Source organism: Boleophthalmus pectinirostris, unplaced genomic scaffold (genome assembly GCF_026225935.1).
Source record: "Boleophthalmus pectinirostris isolate CB_2022bp ecotype Guang Dong unplaced genomic scaffold, ASM2622593v1 HiC_scaffold_11, whole genome shotgun sequence".
Classification (NCBI taxonomy): Eukaryota; Metazoa; Chordata; class Actinopteri; order Gobiiformes; family Gobiidae; genus Boleophthalmus; species Boleophthalmus pectinirostris.
In genome coordinates, this window is record NW_026570994.1 from 10,821,711 (window position 1) to 10,843,816 (window position 22,106).

General features: G+C 39.2%; 1 protein-coding gene across 1 annotated transcript in view; it reads right to left on the reverse strand.

Annotated features, from left to right (window-relative positions):
* kcnh7 (potassium channel, voltage gated eag related subfamily H, member 7) overlaps nt 1–1,918 on the reverse strand; it is a 60,979-nt gene extending 59,061 nt beyond the window's left edge. The window contains exons 1-2 of the mRNA XM_055166842.1: nt 1,843–1,918; nt 966–1,196 (exon numbers count right to left, since the gene is read on the reverse strand). Of these exons, the coding sequence (XP_055022817.1) occupies nt 966–1,196; nt 1,843–1,918 (307 nt within the window). The remainder of the gene's footprint in view (nt 1–965; nt 1,197–1,842) is intronic.
* Between the last annotated feature and the right edge of the window lie 20,188 nt (nt 1,919–22,106).

Genomic DNA, 22,106 nt, shown 5'->3' on the forward strand with positions numbered 1-22,106 from the left:
AAAACTGAAATGAAAAAAGTCAGCACCATGTACTGTATCATATAACATGCTGTTTGAACTGTCCACATTTAAACTGCTTTAAGCACAGAGGAGATGCTCAGGGCTTAAACTGCACTGTGTCAGACGTAAGCCAACATGAGTCTGCTATCAGAACCCTATCACTCACTCGATTGTCATGGTTAGTTTATTTCCACACATGCTTCTTCTACAAATGCTCCCTGCTTTACACCTATTCACCTACTTTCACACACTATTATGTATAAGTAGCATGTGACATGTGTGTACTGCAGTCATATATGTCTTCATGAACTTCCAGTATTATGCAAGTAAGCATTATCCTATTACTGCCTGCTGTGTCATTGTCTAAGGTCAGTGCATAAACTCTGGATGAACCATGACATTAGATTCAGCTGGTTTAAACTTTCACTTGAAAGCTCACCTTGTAACTCTTTAAATCTATAGAACATGCCACTGCACCGTGGACTACATGCACTATTCATAAGCAGGACCAGTGTGAAGCATAGACTCTGCACGCAGCTCCGAAATGGCTTTTAAGTGGCCACATTCGCACACAACAAACAGATGCTAACATTAGAGTGTATTTAGAAAAGGATGAGAGTGGAAGAGGAGGCAGCACACACCTGTCTCCTCACAAACCTACAGGGAAGTGAGCTACATCCTCCACAGGGCTATGGCCTATACAGCACAGGCTAATGAACATCAGCACAGACACTTGAGCCTGGACTTCAGCAGAGGAGCCATCACAGCTGCTAGTCTCCCCCTTAGGCCTCAAATGGGTGAACTCACTCATTCGTCAGACCAAATAGAGCAGACATGGAACCAAAAACTACCACTGTCAGTCTCTGGTTTTTATTTCATGAGCACTTGGGACTGTGCGCAGGTGCATTGTGGGTAATCCTATACCTTTGTGTACACTCTCTTATGCTACAGAGCAGAGCACTCACCATCTTTGCGGTGGTAGGTGATTTCCACCTTGCGCTCCTCTGAGCCCAGCAGGGCCTGGGCCACCTGGGCCACAGCGTGTCGGCTGGTGAACTGGCCATGGAGGAAGTCACACGTGCAGGGCTTCTGCATGACATCCGGCCGAGAGAAGCCCGTCATCTCACAGAAGCCATCGTTACAGTAGATAATCGCACAGTTCTGCACCCGGGCATTGGCTATGATGAATTTTTTATCTGTAACACAGAAGGGGAGACATTGGGGGAGGGAAATGGTAATTTGTTCAACACAATATCAGCCATAACATGATAAAATGCATTTGCCTCAATTATGGTTTCACATCAGCCTATCCCATTATATTATGCAGAGCTCAAGCAGAATTCAGTATAGGTTATCAAATGTGTACTCACAGGAGAAAATCTGACCAAGTATTCAATTTATAACAGCAGTAGAATGTCATTGGTAAATACTAAAATGCTAATTCGCTATGGAAAGAAAATAAATCTTCTTGACTGTCAATTGCTTCTAATATAAATTATATTTTTAAAACTATATTGTATGAATTAGGGACATGAAAGAATTTTAAATGACTTAATCTGCACTTAATCTCATTATGACAGTTTATTGAAGTTAAATTGGAGCTCACTCGCTGCGTAGTGTCTGTCACAATACTGTACAACAAACTATAACTGTGAACCTAGTGAACTTATACTGACTTCTGAGCTTGTAGCAAGTGAGCAGTGAAATTACACAACACCAAGCTAAGCAGGCCTATTAGTCTGTATTTAAGATGTTGTTTTGGAGAAGGCTCAGGAGCACAAAAGCGCAGCATCACCACACAACGCACCCACACAGCACAGGACACCCGGGAGACATACTCACTTTGTCCCTCGAATTTCCGTATTATTACTCCCAAAAATGTGTTTTGTGGCGCAACATGACCCCTCCGGACAGGCATGGTTTCTACAAAATAAAGATGACTGTGTTTCTTTGGCTGTTGAAATAAGCCAATCCCTCAAAATTGCCTCCGTCAAGTTGTTGCTACCGAAGCCAGAGGGGCTCCCCGTTTTCTTTGTCACCAGTCAGTCATCCTCGTAAGAAACAGCTACTCCTTGTTCCCTTATTTCAACTCCCCGGCTGCGCGCATCGCCGTGACTCCCCTGCGCTTCTCGCCGAACGGGAGCTGGAAAGAAAGGAGTCGGTAGAGCGCAGTTCCGCCAACATCTCACCGTCGCTCCTCGAAAGCTCTGTGCGCTTTGTGTCGGTGCTGGAGTGGCCGTGTGCGTCTCTCAACGTGGGGGTCTATTGTTGTGAGGCCAATGGCTGAGGGGCTGGCAAACCGGAGAGACGCACTACAGACTGAAGGGAGAAACCCACATGGATACACGCGTAGACGTAGACAAAGCGACAGGCGGGGAGAGATAGTACGGCTGCGCTTGGTACACTATTACGCAGGCGTTACATTATACCAGTGTTTGGTGCGGCGAGGGAGATTTATGAGCCAATTTCCATCCACTTAAAGCACGCTTAAGTAGTCAAATTCCACTGAGCTCGAAAAAAACAACTACCATTTCATATTTCAGATGCCACCAAGGCTGCGAGGCTAGCTGGTGCGCTTTGCATAAACCATCAGCCTCACAGAACTGGCACAACATACTTTCTCTAGTAGTGCTTTTTGGCGCAAGTTGTTGGAGATCAGTAAAATTACGCGCAACGAATCAGACGTATTTATAGCGATAATAAGAGGGATTATGAGACACTGTTAACACTTTCTATGTCATAAGTTATTTGGTATCAAGGGCTGGTCACGAGTCGGTCGCGGGGTGACGTCAGGACATGGCACGCAGGTAGATCGTGTAGCTCGTTAAAGGAGAGCTCTCGGGGCCGCGATTAGGCCCTGTTTTAAATGTCTTTAGTCGCCTCCGGTTACCACTTTACTTTCCAACACATGGTTTGCATAAAAAGCGCCCGAGCTCTCCACTGTCACTCCCAGACAAGGGGAAAAGTCTATACTACTGAGGGAGGAGCTGGCCATGGTGCTAGTTCAACAAGCAGCAGCAACTATCATGACTACTAGCTTTTTACGCACACGAATCGTATATGTATGTTGAAAGAAAGATTAAAACACTATTATGTGGACATTTAGTTTCAAAGGGTTTATTTTCCCGTCCAGTGGTGCCTTTAATTAGAAAGCCGGTGAGTTCATCTGGCACTGAACTGGTTAAATGCTTCCTTTTTGTGGGTAACTAATATAGACATCTAGAGTTAAACAATCCGGACAGTGAGTCAAAACACCTCCATGCTTCATTCATCCCAATTTAATCCCACTTTGCTATGCCCTTTTTCCTTTCACTTTCAATCTGCATCTTAAAGAACCCATATTACACCATTTTCTGATCTCTGTTATAATGTTTCCTCATCAAAAACACACTCAAAAGTTGTGTTTTCTGTCATTCGCACAAGTTTAGCACACAAACCCTGGATACATACGCCGCTGAGATCTTCTCCCAAACAAAAAACACTCTATTCTACCTTGTGATGTCATGTGGTAATACAGGAAGTGCTCCATCGTGTTTTTAAACTCCATACAGCTTCATTTGGATTTCAACCTTAGAACTGTCAAGCTCTACTGAACTAAAATTAAAAGGGAGCTGTTAACTTGAAAACTACTGCTTATGACATCACAATGTGGAACAGACCATTTTAAGCATTTTAAGATCTTGAGATGTAGACAGACTAATAATGTGTGAATGAAACTAAACACAACTTGGTATGTTTTTGATGAGGCTAGAAACTCACAGGAGTCAATTTTGCATAATACAACAAAAAGTATGAACCTGGTTTAACATCTGTCCTCTGTCTCCTCCTTGCTCCTTACCATCTGTTCCACTGAAAAAAGCAGCTATTCACATTGTGGCGATGGGTAAACGCATATGCTAAGAGCTTTTATGACCTTTTATTTTTACAAAGAGCCCAGCCTACCGTGGATTTCACACAAAGGCGACATTGTTCACTCCTTTTCACTGACAACTGTACTATTGTATATGGTATGGTAATATTGTGCGTGTGTTATTTTCGCCTGCAGGACCATATCTGCCCATTTTACTTGTGCAAGCCTGGGTGATTTTGAATATTTAAAACCATTAATCTGCATGTTGTTGCCTTCTTGCAACTTTTAAAATCCGTAATGATATTTTCACAGCGCTTTCTCTCTGTCACACATGGGCACGACTCACTGACTCATACCACTGTACATTTGCAGTTAAAGGGTAGGCCTGTCCTTAGGTCATATTCACATTAAAGGGGAGTGACAACATTAATTAACTGCGTACTTTAGACTGATGGAAGTAGAGGAACACCAATTTTACAATGTTATTCATGAGAAATTTGCCGCCCAGCACATTCATTTTTGGTATTAGAGAAAGACTGTAAACCAAATTGGCCTTGGCTATGTCCACGCCCTTTAAGTTTGACATTTTCCAAAAATTTGGAACAGTTTTTGCTGATATAATAGTTTATGTTTTGATTTGTGATGGGTTGAAAGCCTTACACCAGAAAACTTTCCTTGAAATGCCACCAATTGGAGAAAATACAACTAAAAGTCCAGATATATTTACCACCAAATTGTTCAAAATGGCTATAGGCTCAAGTTTTCATTTGATTTCAAGGGGACCCCCAGCCTGCCTCTAAAAATCTGACACTAATATTTCTGCAATATTCAAAGGAAAATTGCCTTCCTCTTTGCCCAGCACACTCTGCACTTCTAGGCACCATTTCTTTACAGCAGACTGGCTTTGGCAAAATGGGAAACTAACATATGAGCACCTTGGGGCAGTTCTACCAAAGCACACTGAAGCCATTAGTATGTGCAAACTTGCAACAGACCAAGAATGAAAAAAAAAAAAGATGGATATTAAAAACTGCACCAATGTGGCCAAAAACTAGCACCATTCAGACTGCACTTGTGCTTAAACCATAGACTGTATATATAAATGGACATAGCTAGCCACATTCCAAATAGGAAATGTTCATGAGATCGCTTCCGGCTCCTTTGACTCTGCTTCCAACTAACTTTACATTGAAAATTGTCACCCCTGCCATAACTGCTGCAGTGACACTCGTCATTTTGATATTAAAATGTTCATATTAACCCACTCTAAGCAATCTTGATGTTTTTATTTAGATAAATTGTACATAAATAAATTTGTAATCTTAATAGGAACCTGGCTCCAAATTCGCCCCTATAACTGCTAGCATCGTGAGCTTCATTTGACTGGAGCCAAACACTACGGGTGACATCACACTCCCTTGGTCCACTTCTTTATACAGTCTATGACTTAAGTAGACTTTTATTGGAGGTCACGTGCAGTCGTGTCATTGGTTTACGAGAAGAGGGGGCTATAAATAAATAAAACTGTATTTACTCTGCGTTTAACATCACTAGTCAGTTTATGAGGTGCTTTAGGAGCTAGGGCCAGCCAAGGAAAAAGTTTAGTATCAGAGCTAATTTTAAACATGAAGTGATAAATGAATAGCTTATTTAAAATGTACACAGTAGGCAGGTCAGATATTTGTGTAATTCCAAAGTCTATGGGAGTTAAAGGAGGAAATCGTGGCATGTTATTGCATATTAGCTAGATTTTCTCCCTAGATTAACAATTACATTAATGTGCAATGAACGGTATGGCTGTTAATAGTACTTCATGTACTTTTCATTCACTCCCCACACACTGGTGATGAGTGAGTTCAATAGCCACAGCTGCCAAAGGGCATACTGACAGAAGAGTAGCTACACGCATGTGCTTATGGTTATAGGAACTATATTACACTATTTTCTGACTTATCTTATAATGTTGCTTCCTCATCCTCATCATCATAATTGCCAAATTTGACAGTTATTATAACTTGTGGATGACTTACCACTGAGTAATTTCTCTTAAAAGCAAAAATGCAAGCATTTCCAAACTCAATGCTGTATCTATTAGTCGACTGACAAATTATTTTAGTCAGTGCAAAAAGACATTAGCACAACATGATGCTACTGGACGGCAACACAGCTGGACATATTATGAAATGTGAAATCTGAAATAAAAAGAAACACAGTTAATACAGTTTATAAAGCAAAAAATACAAACTGGAGTTTAAAGGGTCCAAACAGACCTGGAGTTGTGTTTGGTTTCATTCACACATGTTTAACACACAAATCTTCCTCTGCTTAAGTCCTTCTCTCAAACAGAAAATACACTTGTGATGGCACATGGTAATACAGGAAAATCTCCACTCTGTTTTTAAAGTCCATAGACCTTAACTATAATTGTTTGGATGATTTCAACCCTCGAGCTCCCAGTCTTTACTGAACAAAAATTTAGCTGTTAACCACTTCATGACTACAAGGTGGAAGAGAAGCATTTTGAACTTTGGAGCTGTAGACAGCAGGTACAGTGCAGTACAGTATGAATGGGAGAGCCTCCAAATAATCACTGGATATGGTATTGTTTATGAAATACAGTGGCAAGCTTTCAATATTTTTGTCCAGATACAGTGAAAAATAGTGTGAAATAGTGAACACAAATCCCATATATATTAATTTATTAACACAAGCATGCCTACTCCAAATACCTTGACAGACAAACATAAGTAGTAACAGAGCATGCAGCCTAGTGTTGTCTGTCCAGCACTGTATAGTAACGTATAATTGGAGCTGAGTCAGCAGGTGAGTGATTACTGCACTGCCTTCTGGGATGCTCACCCTCATTATGATGTATTGGGCACCGAAAAATGGTTATTAGCGCACTCGCTAACCTTGCCCTGGGCGCGGCTAATTAGATGGATTAATACTACCTGCATGCTCCAGGTGGTGGGCTGTCAGTCTTACAGTAAAGAGGTCCCTATATGGCACAATGGTCAGTTGATTTACTGCAGAGTGACTTGGAGGTGAACAAGTTTAAAAGGTCCTATACAACGCAAAATTGACTCTTCTGAGCTATAAACCATGTTATAATGTTGTTACTTCATCAAAAACATACCTGGGGTTGTGTTTGTTTCATTCACACATGCCTGAGTAACACTTTATTTTTACTCTGTCTACATGTTGAAAGCTCAAAATGCTATGTTCCACCATGTGATGTCATGAAGCAATAGTTTTCAAGTTGACAGCTACCTTTTACGTTTTGTTCAATAGATGATGAATGTCAGATAGTGCTGACATTATCCAAGTGATTCTCGTGAAGTTGTATGGAGTTTAAAAACACAGTGGGGCCTTCCCGTATTACCACATGACATCACAAGGTGGAACAGAGAGTTGAGAAGAACTAAATTGACAGGGTTTGAGTGTTGAACATGTGTGAATGTAACAAACAGAGGTGGGGACTTGCAAGTCATGACTTGGACTCAAGTCAGACTTGAGGCACTATTTTTAGGACTTGAGACTTGACTTGATAAACTGGACTAAGACTTGGTACTTCATTTGGACTTGAAGGTAAATGACTTGGGACTTGACTCAGATTTGAGGCCTGTGACTTGAGAACACTTAAGAAGCACTTTTAAATCAGAATTTGTTCTGTATTCTGACTGTAATGATTCACACTACGATCTTGCTCAGACATTTAAAAAGGAAAGATTTGCATTCCGACAACTTTTATATACTCTATAAAACTCATATAAAAATATACTATGATTCTATAAGTACAATTTATCTTAAAAGTCATATAGATTGCAAAAATCTAAGCTATATTTGGTACTTTGATTTAAATTCTTGAAATGATTTGAAGCTCAAAGCAGAGAACTTGGACTTGACTTGGACTTATGGGTCAGTGACTCGAGACTCGACTTTGACTTGCCTGTATTTGATTTGGGACTTGACTCGGACTTGAGGTCAAAGACTTGAGACTTGCAAAACGATGACTTGGTCCCACCTCTGGTAACAAAACACAACTCCAGGTATGTTTGTGATGAGGAAACGACATTATAACATAGATCAGAAAATAGCATAATACGGGCCCTTTAACTATCTTGACAGCTTCACATCCATCCTGCTCAAATGTCCCTTACCAAAATGGCTGCCAGCTCTGTAGTCAATATAATACCGTATCATTTCCCGAAACTGTCAAATCAGTCATAACAGTTGAAAATCTGTATTGTCATGAAAGGAAATAGCAGTCACCTTCTCCCCTTTAAACCTTATTGGTCTCTAAAGGTTAGGGCCTGTGTGAGGATTTCTATTTAAGCTCGCATTACAAAGTGAACACAGTTAATTACGCGTCCGGCAACAAACCTGCGATGATTTCCCCTGGTGGTGGTAAAAATATTTCATCTTGTAGAGGCTTTGTTTTTCTAACCTCAATCCGCAAGAGCAAGCCTAGTTTACAGTAGCCAGGCCTTTAGTTTAATCATTGAAGCTAATCACTAAACTACTCACATGTAAAAAAAACTCCACTACATTCAGTATTTCTACATTCTTCATGTTCAGCTGTGCAGGTAATAAAACTAATGATTTTAATCAGAGACGTTGATTGGCATAGTTGATTAAGCACGTTGCTAATTATGTGAAATCAGCTGCCACAATGGTGCTTCCTCATGCCCGTCCAATCATGGCACTCCTGGGTAAGAACATAAAATCTGTAATCACCTGGTCTTACGATTTACAGTAGGACCAAAAATAACATCAGCCTCAAAGGGTCAGTAAAGAAGCAAACGATTAGAATGAAAGAGAAGAATAGAGAATTTACTCCTAAATTTTGAGCCGTTGTGTCTTAGAGCAAGCCACTTCACCCACGCAGCTTAAAATTATGCCATTTCCTGGTCTATTTGTCATTTCCTCATTAGAAACATACCTGGAGTTGTGTTTTGTTTCATTCACACATGTTTAACACACAAGTTTTTCTCTCAAATAGAAAACACACTGATCCACCTTGTGATATGGTAATCACAGGAAGTGCTCCACTGTGTTTTAAACTCCATACAGCTTCATTAGAATAAACCTACCTCTTCATGATATCACAAAATGGAACAGAGTATTTTGAGCCTTGGAGATGTAAACAAATAATAAAGGTTTACTCAAACATGTGTGAATGAAACAAAACACAATAACATTCTAACATGACTTTAAGCTCACAAGAGTCAATTTTGCGTAATATAAGGCCTTAAATAAGAAGTCTGTAAAGGCCAACGGTGGAAATTTGCAGCCATGTCCATGTCATTTAGCCCCATGGCAGCTGTAACTTCGGAACTTGTTCACCCTTCCTAATTATATAGTCTATTCACCCATAACATTGTTTTGGTTCAGGTAGTCTATTCATTTCTGGCTCACTGTGTAGTAGTGTAGTAGTAGAGCAATCTAAATGTCACAGCCAGGCTTTGGCCCTAATCCTCGGATCACTGCAGGGTAAATGAGTGCCCACTTCCAGGAATGACCCACTCACTGTGTGGAGTATGTGTCAGGATCACCCCAGCCTCTTGATTGTACTAGCCCCTGATCTCTGTTGGAAAGACCAAAAGACAAGCTGCTCCAAATCAAATGTATGTACACTGAATACAACATTTACACTGATGGGTTTACTGTGTCATATATTAGAAAATATACCAACGATTTGTCTATTGATAGTTGGCAGCAGATGTCATCCATCAGCATTCCCTGGGAGGGTGATGCTAAATGAAGGCTCTGCTCTGTCTGAAGCTCTGTTACTGCAGTTAGACTTTTTTTTTTAACACAATCTAACCAGAAAGAGCTAACTTAGCTAGAAATACAGCAGATGAGCTGTTTTGAGTGCTTCAAAAGTTTCACAAAAAATTACAGTCACAATCTAGATAGCACTGGCCAACAATTTTTCAGTTAGTCACTCTCACCATTTTTGTTAAAAATCAAACACCTAAACAGGACCAAGAATGCCTGGATTGATCACAGTCTCCTAAAAATATGTTGCTTAAATCCATATTGTATTTTTCTTGAGTTTTCAGACAATCTTGAAACTTTTTTGGTCCAACAGGTCCTGCTTGTGGTTATGTTATTGGTTTGCCTGAAATGTTCCACAGTATTGCATTAAACGTCTAAATCTGCATCACACTTATATCAATATGTGCTCAAAAGTACCTTAAAAACACCTCCTTGTCTTCATGGGGATATGTTTAAAGATATGTTTAATGCCACATAGTGGGACATTCCAGGCAACACAATCACACCTCCACTGAGACAAGCAAAATGCAGACCCTACATCAGAAAAGTTACATAGTGCAACATTAATACTGGCATCCTAATCAACACTATTGTATACTCCAGTTTGTCATAATGCTTTGGATTATCTTCGTATATAAACATTGAGGAGGATATTGAAACTTATCCACAGGTCATTCAAATTCACCTTTTGTCCCAGACTGCCCAGGCCTTTCCCACAGATAAGAGTCTCACCTCTCATCTAGTGCTATGTTGCTATCTTTTCGGGGGCTCATCAGTTCATGGGAAATACGCGCGGGGGTCCGTGGTGTTGGTGCATCCACGATAACCCACGCGTCAGTCCCAGATAGGGGCTTTGTGTAGTGTCAGCGTCGCCATCGCACTAAACCCATCATCACTACAGAGACGTGTCACAACTGTCATGTAGTGCTATTGTACACATGTCCCACCTATCAAGCTAACAAGTCCAAGTGTCCATTGTATCACTTTGTGTCTATTACAAAAAGTGAAAGTACTTTAATGTATTTATAGTAACACAATTGGTATGGAAAATTCTACTAAAACAACTGTTACTACAACCATCATTATTTGGACACAAGCAAAGGTCTGGAAAGGCAGTATGGTCAATACTGCCCTACTAATTAATCAATGCATTTATATAATGGCACCCAAAGTTCTCTACAGAACATTATTCATTCACTCCACACTCTATGGTGGTAAGAAACTGACCGAAGCGAGTCAATCTGAACCATCGGCCCCTCCGACCAGCACCATCACTCACGCACAAACCACATTCATACTAGACAATATAGGTGAAGTGTCTTGCCTAACGACACAACAACAGCTTTTGCCACTGGTGCCCCACTGTGGAACCTGGTATTCCCAGTGGTCTCTCATCCAAGTACTAACCAAGCCCTCCTTAGCTTTTGAGATCTGAGGAGATCAGACTTTGATAAGAAGATATGGCCACACTACTATTGTTCATTTTGGGCTATTTTCACCCAGCTTTCATGTTATAAATAAATCTTCTACCTTAGCAAAAAACATCATATATCATTTAACATATGTTTTGTATGAAAGTACAGCAATGTGACCTTTACAATGGGATTACACACGAATCAATAGTGACAATGTTCTTTATGTGTAAATAACACCAACAAAAACACTATTTGTCCACCTCAACAAAACTGAGTTCTAATCCTGCCCTTCACTGACCCCACAGTGTCAATAAAAAAATGGCTTGGAATATTATTACTATTCCCACTGTCCACATGCGTGCCCTCGTCACCGTGTAAACACGTGTACATGCGTCAGGATCGCCGTGTCTCCCCTATGTTTGAGCGTAATTAAATGATGCCATGATTGCTATTACAGATGGTACCAGCTACTGCAATCTATTCACAAGAGCAGGTGGAGGTTCCCCCGCAAATAAACCACATGAATCATCTTTCCACAACCATACCAAGCCAAGAAATCATAATATAATATATTTGTAATATATAATTCAGTCTAATCAAAAAATATCAATGTCTGCAGATAGGAACGTAAACCTGCGTATTACATTGACATACAGTTATTATGATCCATGTCTACTGGAGCTGATAGAGCAAACAGGAGCATTTAGTCTTTGTTTACACACAGAATTACTCTCTATCCTCATAATCCCCTTTCCTGTCTTAATGATTTATGGTAAGGCAGGCGAGTCCATTCCTGAGCAAGTGAATTTAATTATAGTTTCAATAATTGCAAATGCCGAAATCCAGAGCAATTGAGGGAAAAGGCTAATTAGCAGTTACAAGCTAATGATATCACTGAGAGAAATTATTTTTAGAGGCTTAGTACTGGAAAAAGCTGTTGGATTTCAAAACCATTTTTTTTTTTTTTTTACTTATTAGTGCTGGATATAGTAAACTGAATCCAGTTCTGGATTTGCTTAGCAACTGGTACTACTAATACTAATATTACTACAACTACTACTTCTACTGCTGCTGACACTACTAACACTGCCTCTCCAGTAATTTGGTAAAACAACAACTACTACTACAACTGCTGCTGATACTACTAAACTACTACAACTACAGCCACTACTACTACTACTACTACTACTACTACTACTACTAGAAGAAACTGTATTATAACCATTATGACCTCTACTACTACTGCAACTGCTAGTACTACTAACCCTAACCCTGCCTCTCCAGGACTTCAGTAAATCAACAACAGCAACAGCAACTACAACTACTACAACACAACTACTACTACAAGTGCAACTACAACTACAACTACAACTACTACTACTGCTACTACTACTAGTGCTACTACTAGTGCTACTACTATTACTACTACTACTGGTGCTGCCAAGAGGACTAATACCTCCTCTCCAGTACTTCAGTAGATTCTCATTACTCGATACAGTCCCAGAAAGCATGTATGACTTATGTCCATATATGCTCCCCACATCAAACCAGTAGCTCCTCACATAAGTGCATTAGTGGCTCCATGTTCTCTATATGACTGCTATCTGTTCAGTTTACGGTCTAATAGGTCTCCTCCGTGTGTGGCGTATGGGTTAGCTGTCCACGGGGACTTTCACTCAGTGCATATTGCCACAGAGTACGTATGTGTCTTCTGTCTTGTCAGTTCATAAAGGCTTGATGGCTCCAGCGGACCCATCATTAGGGGGTGATCCCCCCAGAGACGCAGGCCCTCCTCTGGACCCATCCGTCCTGTTCATTACACTGGTGCTGTCAGAACCTCTGGCAGAGCTCCAGTCGACCCAATCCTCTTCCCCTCTCTTCCTTTTCTCTCATCTCTCTCCCATTCTCTCTCACTCACTCCGTCTACGCCAGCTCTAGCCGGTTGGAGGATCAGGAGCCAGGGTTGCCGTGGTAACTCGGTCCTATCCCTACATCGCTGTGTGGATCATCCCCAGCTTCGACTGCCACCACCTTTAAATCGCACACATGTAACAAGTCATGCTCTGGATTTACATTTGTTTATATTGGGTTTTCTGTTTAGAGTCGAGCAGTTTGTCTGACCTTATCTTCCATATGGCACTGGAATAGAATAGAATTAGGGCTGCACAATATATCACAAAAATATCAAAATCGCAATACTGGCTGATACGATTACCGATATCATAATAAAATTTATTGATCACAACAACAAGGTTCCCCATTTTACAGAAATGTACTGTTCTTCAAAGATAAAAAGTGACAAAAAGGATCATATTCATGACTTTCCTTATTAGGTCCTACATTAGGTTGGTCTTGGTTTAGTTTCTGTTTTTTAATTGTATGGTATTCATATATTTTAGTTTTAATTTATCTAATCTTATTGTGGCAAAATATATATTAAATCTCCTAGATTATGCGAAATTGACTCTTGTGAACTTTAAGTCATTTCTCTTCAAAAACCTGGAGTTGTGTTTTGCTTGATTGACACAAATTTAATAGTAGTAGTTTATTAGTAGTCTGTCTACAGATAGTTTTCAAGTTAACAGCTTTACCTTTTGTTAACTAGAGATCAGCAACTCCATAGCTGAAATTATCCACATGACTCTAGTGAAGGTGTATGGAGGTTAAAAAGACAGTGGAGCACTTCCTGTACTGACATAACATCACAAAGTAGAACAGGTGGAATGTGGAAGTGTTTCCTGTTTGATAGAAGAAGCTTAAATATGCAGGGTTTGTGTGCTAAGGAAGTGAATAAAACAAAACACAACTTGGATATGTTTTTGATGAGGAAATAACATAATAGCATAGATCAGAAAATAGTGTAAATATTGCAATAATATTGTTATAAACATATCACAAGCTGTTTTGTTTTTTTTAAGAGATACAGGAGCAGGCATCAAACTGTGATCTTTCCTCTTGTGAACACATTAACCTATAGCAGACGGCTGGTGAGGAGCACTTCTCAGGGGGAGTATTGGATGTCTAAGTCTGCCCTGCTTCAAAGACAAGGAGGAAGGGCTAGTGCAACTACTGTAGATGTAGAAGCCCTTACAACTCAAGAGGGGCCAGAAATAGCGTACAGTAATTGCATCTAAGTTATATACTGTGTCTCCTCTCTTACATAATACCATTTAAAGTCTGATTTAGCAGGATTTACATTGGATTCCCTCCCTTATAAGAGCCTGACCATTTACCAGGACCCAAGTAGCCTCTATGGCAAACTCAATTACACGGACATGCAGTTTTTTAAGTAAGTGGTAAGTTAAGTATTGTAGTTTTTCTGAATACTGTAAGTCATCATTAGTACATTGCAGCACACAGTAAGGCTCTGCTCATATCTATGGTTACATTAAGAAACTCGGTGATAGCAAATAGGAAATGTTACTGGAATTATAAACCAATTTCCCTGTAAAACGATACAGTGCAGTCATTAGTGATGCAATTAGCAGACTGCCTACTGCCAAGTTGGACGAGCTGGATATGAACGTGCAATGCTGGCTGGTTTTTGCAAAATTTAAATTGTTTTTATCCTTAAAAGAACTATGGAGTTTCTTGTTAAGTAGATTACTGTATTCTGTTGTCCTTATGTATGTTAGGAATATTATTAAAGGGTCCTATATTTACTATTTTCTCATGTGTGTTATAATGTTGTTTCCCAGTTAAAAACATACTTGGAGTAGTATTTTGTTTCATTCACATGTTTAACACACAAATGTTAACACACCAACATTCTAACATGACTTAAAGCTAATAAGAGTTAATTTTGCACAATATAGGACCTTTAATAGCTATTTCAAGTCAACTACTACACCTACTGCAACTGTATGTGTGTTGGAATAAGACGTATTCATTTAGCAGCTCTGAGTATTTGTGTGTGTTTGGTAGGGGGCAGTGTAAACGATCCAGGCTAAAACCTATGCATCACCAAATCTCTAAAGCTCCACTGACCCGTTGGTACAAGCACATATACCCAAGCAGAAAATCGACCCCAGATCTTGACAGAATAATCCATTTTGGAGATGTCAGACAAGGTGAAGTCGCTTATAATCAATCCGGTCCATTAACTGAGGGATAATGACATTGAAATATGACTCATAGCAAATGCATTTGGATTATTGACAGTAACAGACACCTGGCATGAAGAATTACTCAATTATATAGAAGAAAAGTGAAAATACTGTAAGTGGCACCTATAGCAACAAAGTAAATGTATTAGTGTTTTGTAATATATGCTGTTAAGATAGGAAGGTCCAGATATTTGGCTCACTTGTTCAAGTTGTTTTACTGTTGATACGTGCAGCTCATGTCGTCAACATTCCCGGGGGTGTGAAGTTAACTATAGACACTGCAATGTCTGAAGCTCTGTTACTCAAGTTGGAGGTTAATCTGAGCTTTATTTAACACAATCTGATCATAAAGAACTGATTTAGCTGGAACTACAACAGGCAAGCTGGTTTTTACTATTAAACAAGTCTCTCACACATGAAACTGCAGTCACAAAATAGCTATTATTAGCCACTCTCACCATTTTTGTTGGAAATCAAACACTGAAACTGGACCATGATCGCTTGTATTTATCACTGGCACCTGAAAATTGTTGTTTAAATCCATTACTATCTTAAAAATATTTGGCAGTGTTTGTGTGCTTTGTGTCTCCATCCAAACTCCTGAACATTGCACCTTAGAGATGTGAAGCTATCAATACTAAAAACTAAAGGAAGGAAGAAATTTAGGGGGAAATCATAGCCCAAACCAAGTCAGTTTAAAGTTGCACTATGTAACTTTTCTGCTGTAGGATCCTCTACATTAGCCTGATTCATCAGCCGGTTTTACTTCGGGGAAACCGTCTGACCTCACAGCATTAGAATTTGTTTGCTCGACAGTAGGCGGGTACTTTTTTAAATTTAATCAATCGCTGCTATTTGGTTGTGACATATGTAAAGCACCGCTAACAGGGTTAACTGGTATATTAAGCTTTTCCCAAATCCCGTAGGAAGAAGAGCAATAAAGTCTTTGTTCCGGTTTTAAATCCTCGATCTTGGGAATCATTGCCAACACAAAATGTATAGCTCTTCACTGATTGGCCCAAACTCACACTTCCAGGATTGTTGTAACCCATCTAACGTATTCCGATTCCTGACTTTGTCACTGGAGAGACATGAAATTGAGCGGAGGCACTAAGTGGCACCAGCCTGGCTACCTCTACAATGCTTGTCTCCATGGAAATGTACTTGCTTTGCCTGGAATGTTTCACACAGTATAGCATTTCCTCTAAAAATACTTACAGTGAGAAGGGTCACTTATCCACAGATCTGAGCTTTAACTTGACCTGGCGGCTTCACCTGCTTGTCTCCATGGAGATTCACTGAAAGTCATACTGAGGAACATTACAGGCAATGCAAAATCCAAATGAAGACCACGTGAAAAGTTACATAGTCCACCTTTAATGTCCATTCTGATTACTATATGTTTAATAGATTATCTGCAATATTATGAGAAGACTATAACTTTTCTCCCTGAACTAGTAGCCCCTGAATTTAAGGTCAAAAGACCTAGGCATTTTATTGACAACACGGAGATATAGATCAATAATTTAGCAAAATTCTCTCTTCCCAAGTTCACGCCAACTTTTTCTTGCTATTTTTAATTGATACAGCTTTGTTTGCTTACAGTCTTTCGTTTAAAAAATACAACTTTGCTCTGAATCCAATTAGACTCGGAGGCAATAGCGCAACTTCCTGGTTTAAGTAAGAATAAAATTAGTGTACGCAATCTCACCGCGCCACGATTTGCCTCTGTCATTTAATTAAGAGAACCAGTTACTCTGCAGCAGCAATTTCCTTCTCTTTGTGTAGTAAACAGTGAATTAGCCTTAAACAACAGGCCTGAAACTAGATGCCTTTGTTATAATGGAGTAATTAAAGCGTATTAATTAGAAGTGTTGCAGGTGCAGAGGTAGTGACGCCATCGCAGCACCTCGCCTGGCCCCAGTGTAACGGGAGTACGCGCTAACCAGGCCACGGAAACAAGAACTGTGCTGTTAACTTGCAAAGAGATTAGATTCAATTGGCCTTCTTACGTCCTCTAACATACAAAGTGGAAAAACTGCACAGTCAAAGCCTCAAGTGTTAATTTATTATTATAGGATATGTTCAGTAGTGGAAGAAGTACTCCGTTTTGTTGCTTAAAGGTGCACTATTTAACTTCTAAGGTGGAGGGTCTGCTACTTACTTGTCTTCATGGAGATGTAATTTCTTCATTGCCTGGAATGTTCCACAGTAGGGCATTAAACATATCTCCCTTGCACTTGTTCATTTACATGCGTTTTACAGCTTCTTCTTCGATCTGAACATGAATCTGTCTCCATTGTTGGTTACCAAGTTTATTTCCCTACTGTGCAATAATCAAGGCTAAACAGTAAAATCTCCATGGAGACAAACAGGTGGCAGATCCTCCACCAGAACAGTGCGCTTTTAAGTAAAGGTGCAGATACAAAAAAAGTAAAAGTATCACATGAAAAATTCACTTGAATAAAAGAATTAAAGCACCTGAGAGTAAAAAGTAATAACGCTTCAAATGCAGTGATTTTAATAAAGATTTGTGCTGAATTTTGTTCAACACAAAAAATTTAATCATCACCATCATCATTATTTGTATTAGTATTGGTATATTTTTGTTTGCTCAGACTATGAATGTGTTCAAAAGAAACCCCTCAGCAATTTCAGCAGGTCTCAGAGAATCATAAAAGTTACTTTTACTTTTCAGTCCAGTTCAAAAATGTAGTAGAATAGAACATACAGGTACCTGCACTCAAATGTAGTGAATAAATGTTCTTAAATGAAATTGATACTTTGACTTTGTTACATTCCACCACTGGACCTGTGTTCTTCACAGTGGAATAAGATCAGGTTATTTTACTAGAGGCGGCTCCCGATACAGTGTGAAACCAGTTGTAAATATTTTATCATGCAGATGCTTGAGTATTATATAACAGTGAGAAGATGCCTGTTTAGCTGTTGGCATGTTCTGAAAGTTTGATCAGGTTAGGGGGGCACACAAACTGAAGAGTAGAAATAATGCAAGTTTTGTAACGCAGAAAATAAGGCTTAAAACAATTAAGTTCTTATTGGAAGAAACACAAGGCTATACTGCCATCTGCTGTAAGAATCATTCTACCACACCATAAATGAATGTAACAAATTATTCTCTAAATTGGCAATAGCTTTATAATTTGATGTATTACTGTTCAGTGGTTGTCACACTTTTCACATCAAGTACTCTCTAAGAAAATATTTGACCTTCTTCTAGATCTAAACCATGTCTAAAACAGGACTATTCTAGCCTAGCTCAAAACTAAAGCTACACCAGGTCTAAAATATGACTGCACTTTTTACTATTCCAGTTCTAAACAGGGACTAACACAAAGGGGGACAAAATGTGAACTAACTGTGACTAAATTCAGCCAACACATGAAAATCAGAGAAATCCAGGTACCAACTGAAGGAGCTCACATAGTCCACTGTTTGAGAACCATTGGTATAAACAATGCAATGCAATGAAGATGGATTTCAATGTGTTGTAAACATTACAAAATGGATAAGTGGTTATCATAGGATCCACAATACACACTTCTTAAATACATTACAAAGATGTGAGTCTGGTTATTGGCAAAGGTCAGAGTTTTCAAATGGACATGATTGAGAGGTGAATAAGCCAATCAGGGATACACATGGTGCACGGTATAAGAAAGAAATATAGGCAAAAAATATCACAGGGAACTGAAAAAACATTATTGATGTCTGCAGAATCAGAAAGCAGCGCATTAAACTCTGTAATCTGGGGTGAAATAAATTAGATTTTATTTGTAATTGATAGGTGACCAATGAGCTTCTTCGTTTCACATGCCTTGGTGAAAAAAACAAATGGAAGATCACGTTTGCCGGACTTGATACACAACTAAGGGAGTGAGGACCAGACTGATATGAATCTGTATAAAAGATACACAGTGATATACAGAACGATATGTTTTTGAAGAGTGCGTGAAGAGTTTTACAATACTGCAGATATCTCTGACCCATGTCATATTGGACACCCACTTACCTGTGCATATACCCCATGGGACTCTGTGAGGAGGTACTCAGAGACATCCTATAGCACACATGGAAGGGACAGTCACAGGTGGACTCCTTTTTGTCCTGAAACATAGACAGAAAGATGAAAATGTTTACTTTATTACACTTTCCACACTTTGACAGTCAAAATAGGTGCACTTAAATGACAAACACATAAATATAAATAAATACTGCATTAGTCTTCACTCCCTAAGTAATGAGAGTATAGCTTACTAATACTAGAGCCAGCTGTAACTGGAGAAGGGCTTTCACATTTCTGAGCAGTGCATAAATTCATAATCAGAGAAGTCTTTGACCTGCTGTAAGGTCATTTCCCTGGGCCAACCTGCATGCCTGTTTGGACTCATGCCTCAATCATTCATTACAGGAGCCAGGACTGTAATATTAGAAGCTTTCCCCCTTGACAAAACTAGTGTCTCTGTGAGAGGATGAGCACTGGTCTACCCTCCCTTTCGGCTTCTCCTGAGCACTGAGAGATCCCTGTTTAGCTGCAGATTGAGCCTAAGTGCCCGGTTAGTTCAGTCTATCTCCAGCCCCTCAAGCCTCGCTCCCAAGAGGCTCTTCACAGACACACTGCTGCCTTTTCAGTGAAGCAGCTGAGCCCACAAAACACATCTGTCACACCAAAGGGATTTACAGGGATCAACACCTGCAATACCACGGACCTCATCATATACTGTACCTGATATCACTCACTACCCTTTAGCCAGGCTGTTTTACTAAAGAAACAATTCATATATTTTAGAGAATTTACAAAATGGGCAGCTTTCCTGGTAGAGGGTCCGCTACCTATTTGTCACCATGAAGGTCTTATTGCTTTGCCTAGAATGTTCCATGGTATGACTTTTCCATGTAGCATTTATTTATTACAGGTGTTTCTATTGATTAAAAATAGAATAATTCCTTCTGTGAACATGGGCGACTCTCCACAGATCTGAATTGTAATGTAGCGTAGTGCTGTAACTTGCTAGTCTCTCTTGTGATAGAAAAGTCTAATCTATACTGTGGAACATTCTAGATAATGCAATAACCTTTCCATGGAGACAAGCAGTTACACAGTGTACCTTGAAGTCTAAAACTACAGAGAAGATAAAATAAACAAAGAATAGAAAGATCTATTTATTTTATTTATTGTAAAGGGCATATTAAATACTCACATGTAATATAAAATTTATGTCTATTTTTTCACTATGCACATGGTACAGTATCACATCATTACCTGGGTCTATATTACACTTTTTTCTGATCTATTTTAAAATGTTGTTTCCTCCTCAAAATACCTAGCGTTGTGTTTTGTTTCACACACGGTTAATGCACAAACCCTGCATATTAGACTGAGTTCTTCTCTAAAATAGAAAACAATCTGTTACACTTTAACCACTTCATGTGGTGATACAGGAAGTGTTCCACTGTTTTTAAACTCCATATATCTTAAGTAGAATCATTTGGATAATTTCAGCTCTGGAATTGCCCATTTCTACTAAAATAAAGGTAAAAGGTAGCTGTTACCTTGAGAAGTACCACTAACACAAGGTGCAACAAAGCATTTTGAGCTTTGGAGATGTAGACAGACTAATAACAAAGGATAACTCAAACATGTGCAAATGGAAGTAAACACAACTCCGGGTATGTTTTGAGGAGGTAACAATAATATAACATGTTTTAAACCTCACAAGAGTCAATTTTGTGCAATGTTTGACCTTTAAAATAATAATAATACTAAATAATATAATATCAAAATGTGAAATAAGAGCAGAGGCATAGCCTGCAAGCCGAGCCAACAGACAGCATGTCACTTGCAAAGCATCCTAAACTCTTCCCATTTGAAACAATTAGGCGTCTTCTAATATTACCGGCCTTTTTCATTTAGTGAGTGTGCTAACTGTCGTCTGCAGACCAGGCTCACTTGCCCATAATGGAAGATGGGCTATAGGCTTACAGTCACTAATACCTTGCTTATGTCTGCACGGTCTGGGGTTAAACGTGTCAAAATGAAAGCTTACTGTACAGGCTGCTCAGCTGTCAGACCACTCTCACATGCACTGGGGTCAAAGCAGAGAAGACAAGGAGACAAGGAGATAGAAGTCACTTTGAGGAACCTTCAGGGGACAGCAACTTGATCTCCTCATGCGATCTTTGGAGTTTCGTTCCTGTGTACCAACAAGGACAATCACAAGTTAAATATAGTTCACATTTTATAAGTTGGTAAGTACAAAGTGACTGAAAGGCTTTTTGCTCCATTGCATTTTAAATATTGATGCCGTCTACCGCAGAAACACTATAAGGACACAAAAGCCAAGTTACCTGTCAGTCAGACTTGCTCTATCAATAAATCACCAATAATTATCAGATTACAAAGCAGAGGGAGTTTACTGACCTGCCTGTCAAAACGTGCCCAAATAAGCACATCAACTAAGACAAAAGCTGTCATTTTAAGACAATATTATTAAGAGAAGAACTCGAAGTGATCAAAGCAGATCACAACAAAGCTTACATGCTATTTATGCAAGTCAAAATACATCAAGGGCAAGAACTAATTTGGAAATACCTTTTATCTAATATTAGCACTATTTAGCTCTTCCTCCACAAATTTAAATCAAATATAGTCTTAAGATAGCATGACGATGTTCAGATTGCTTAAATCTTCTCCAGCAGGTGGCAGCCTTTTTACATAAATGCAAAACATATAACTCAGCAGAGACACGTAAATGTGAAGAATAAATGAAAATAAGAAAATGTTAAAATTATCCCATATACCAGTAAGAAAATCAGACAAAGAGGGTTAAATTATATTTCTTTAGACTATGCCTGACCTATCAATAAGTAGCTTCTATATTAAAAGTGTTGTTAATGCACAATATTACTAATATCTACCTACTGTTTCATGTA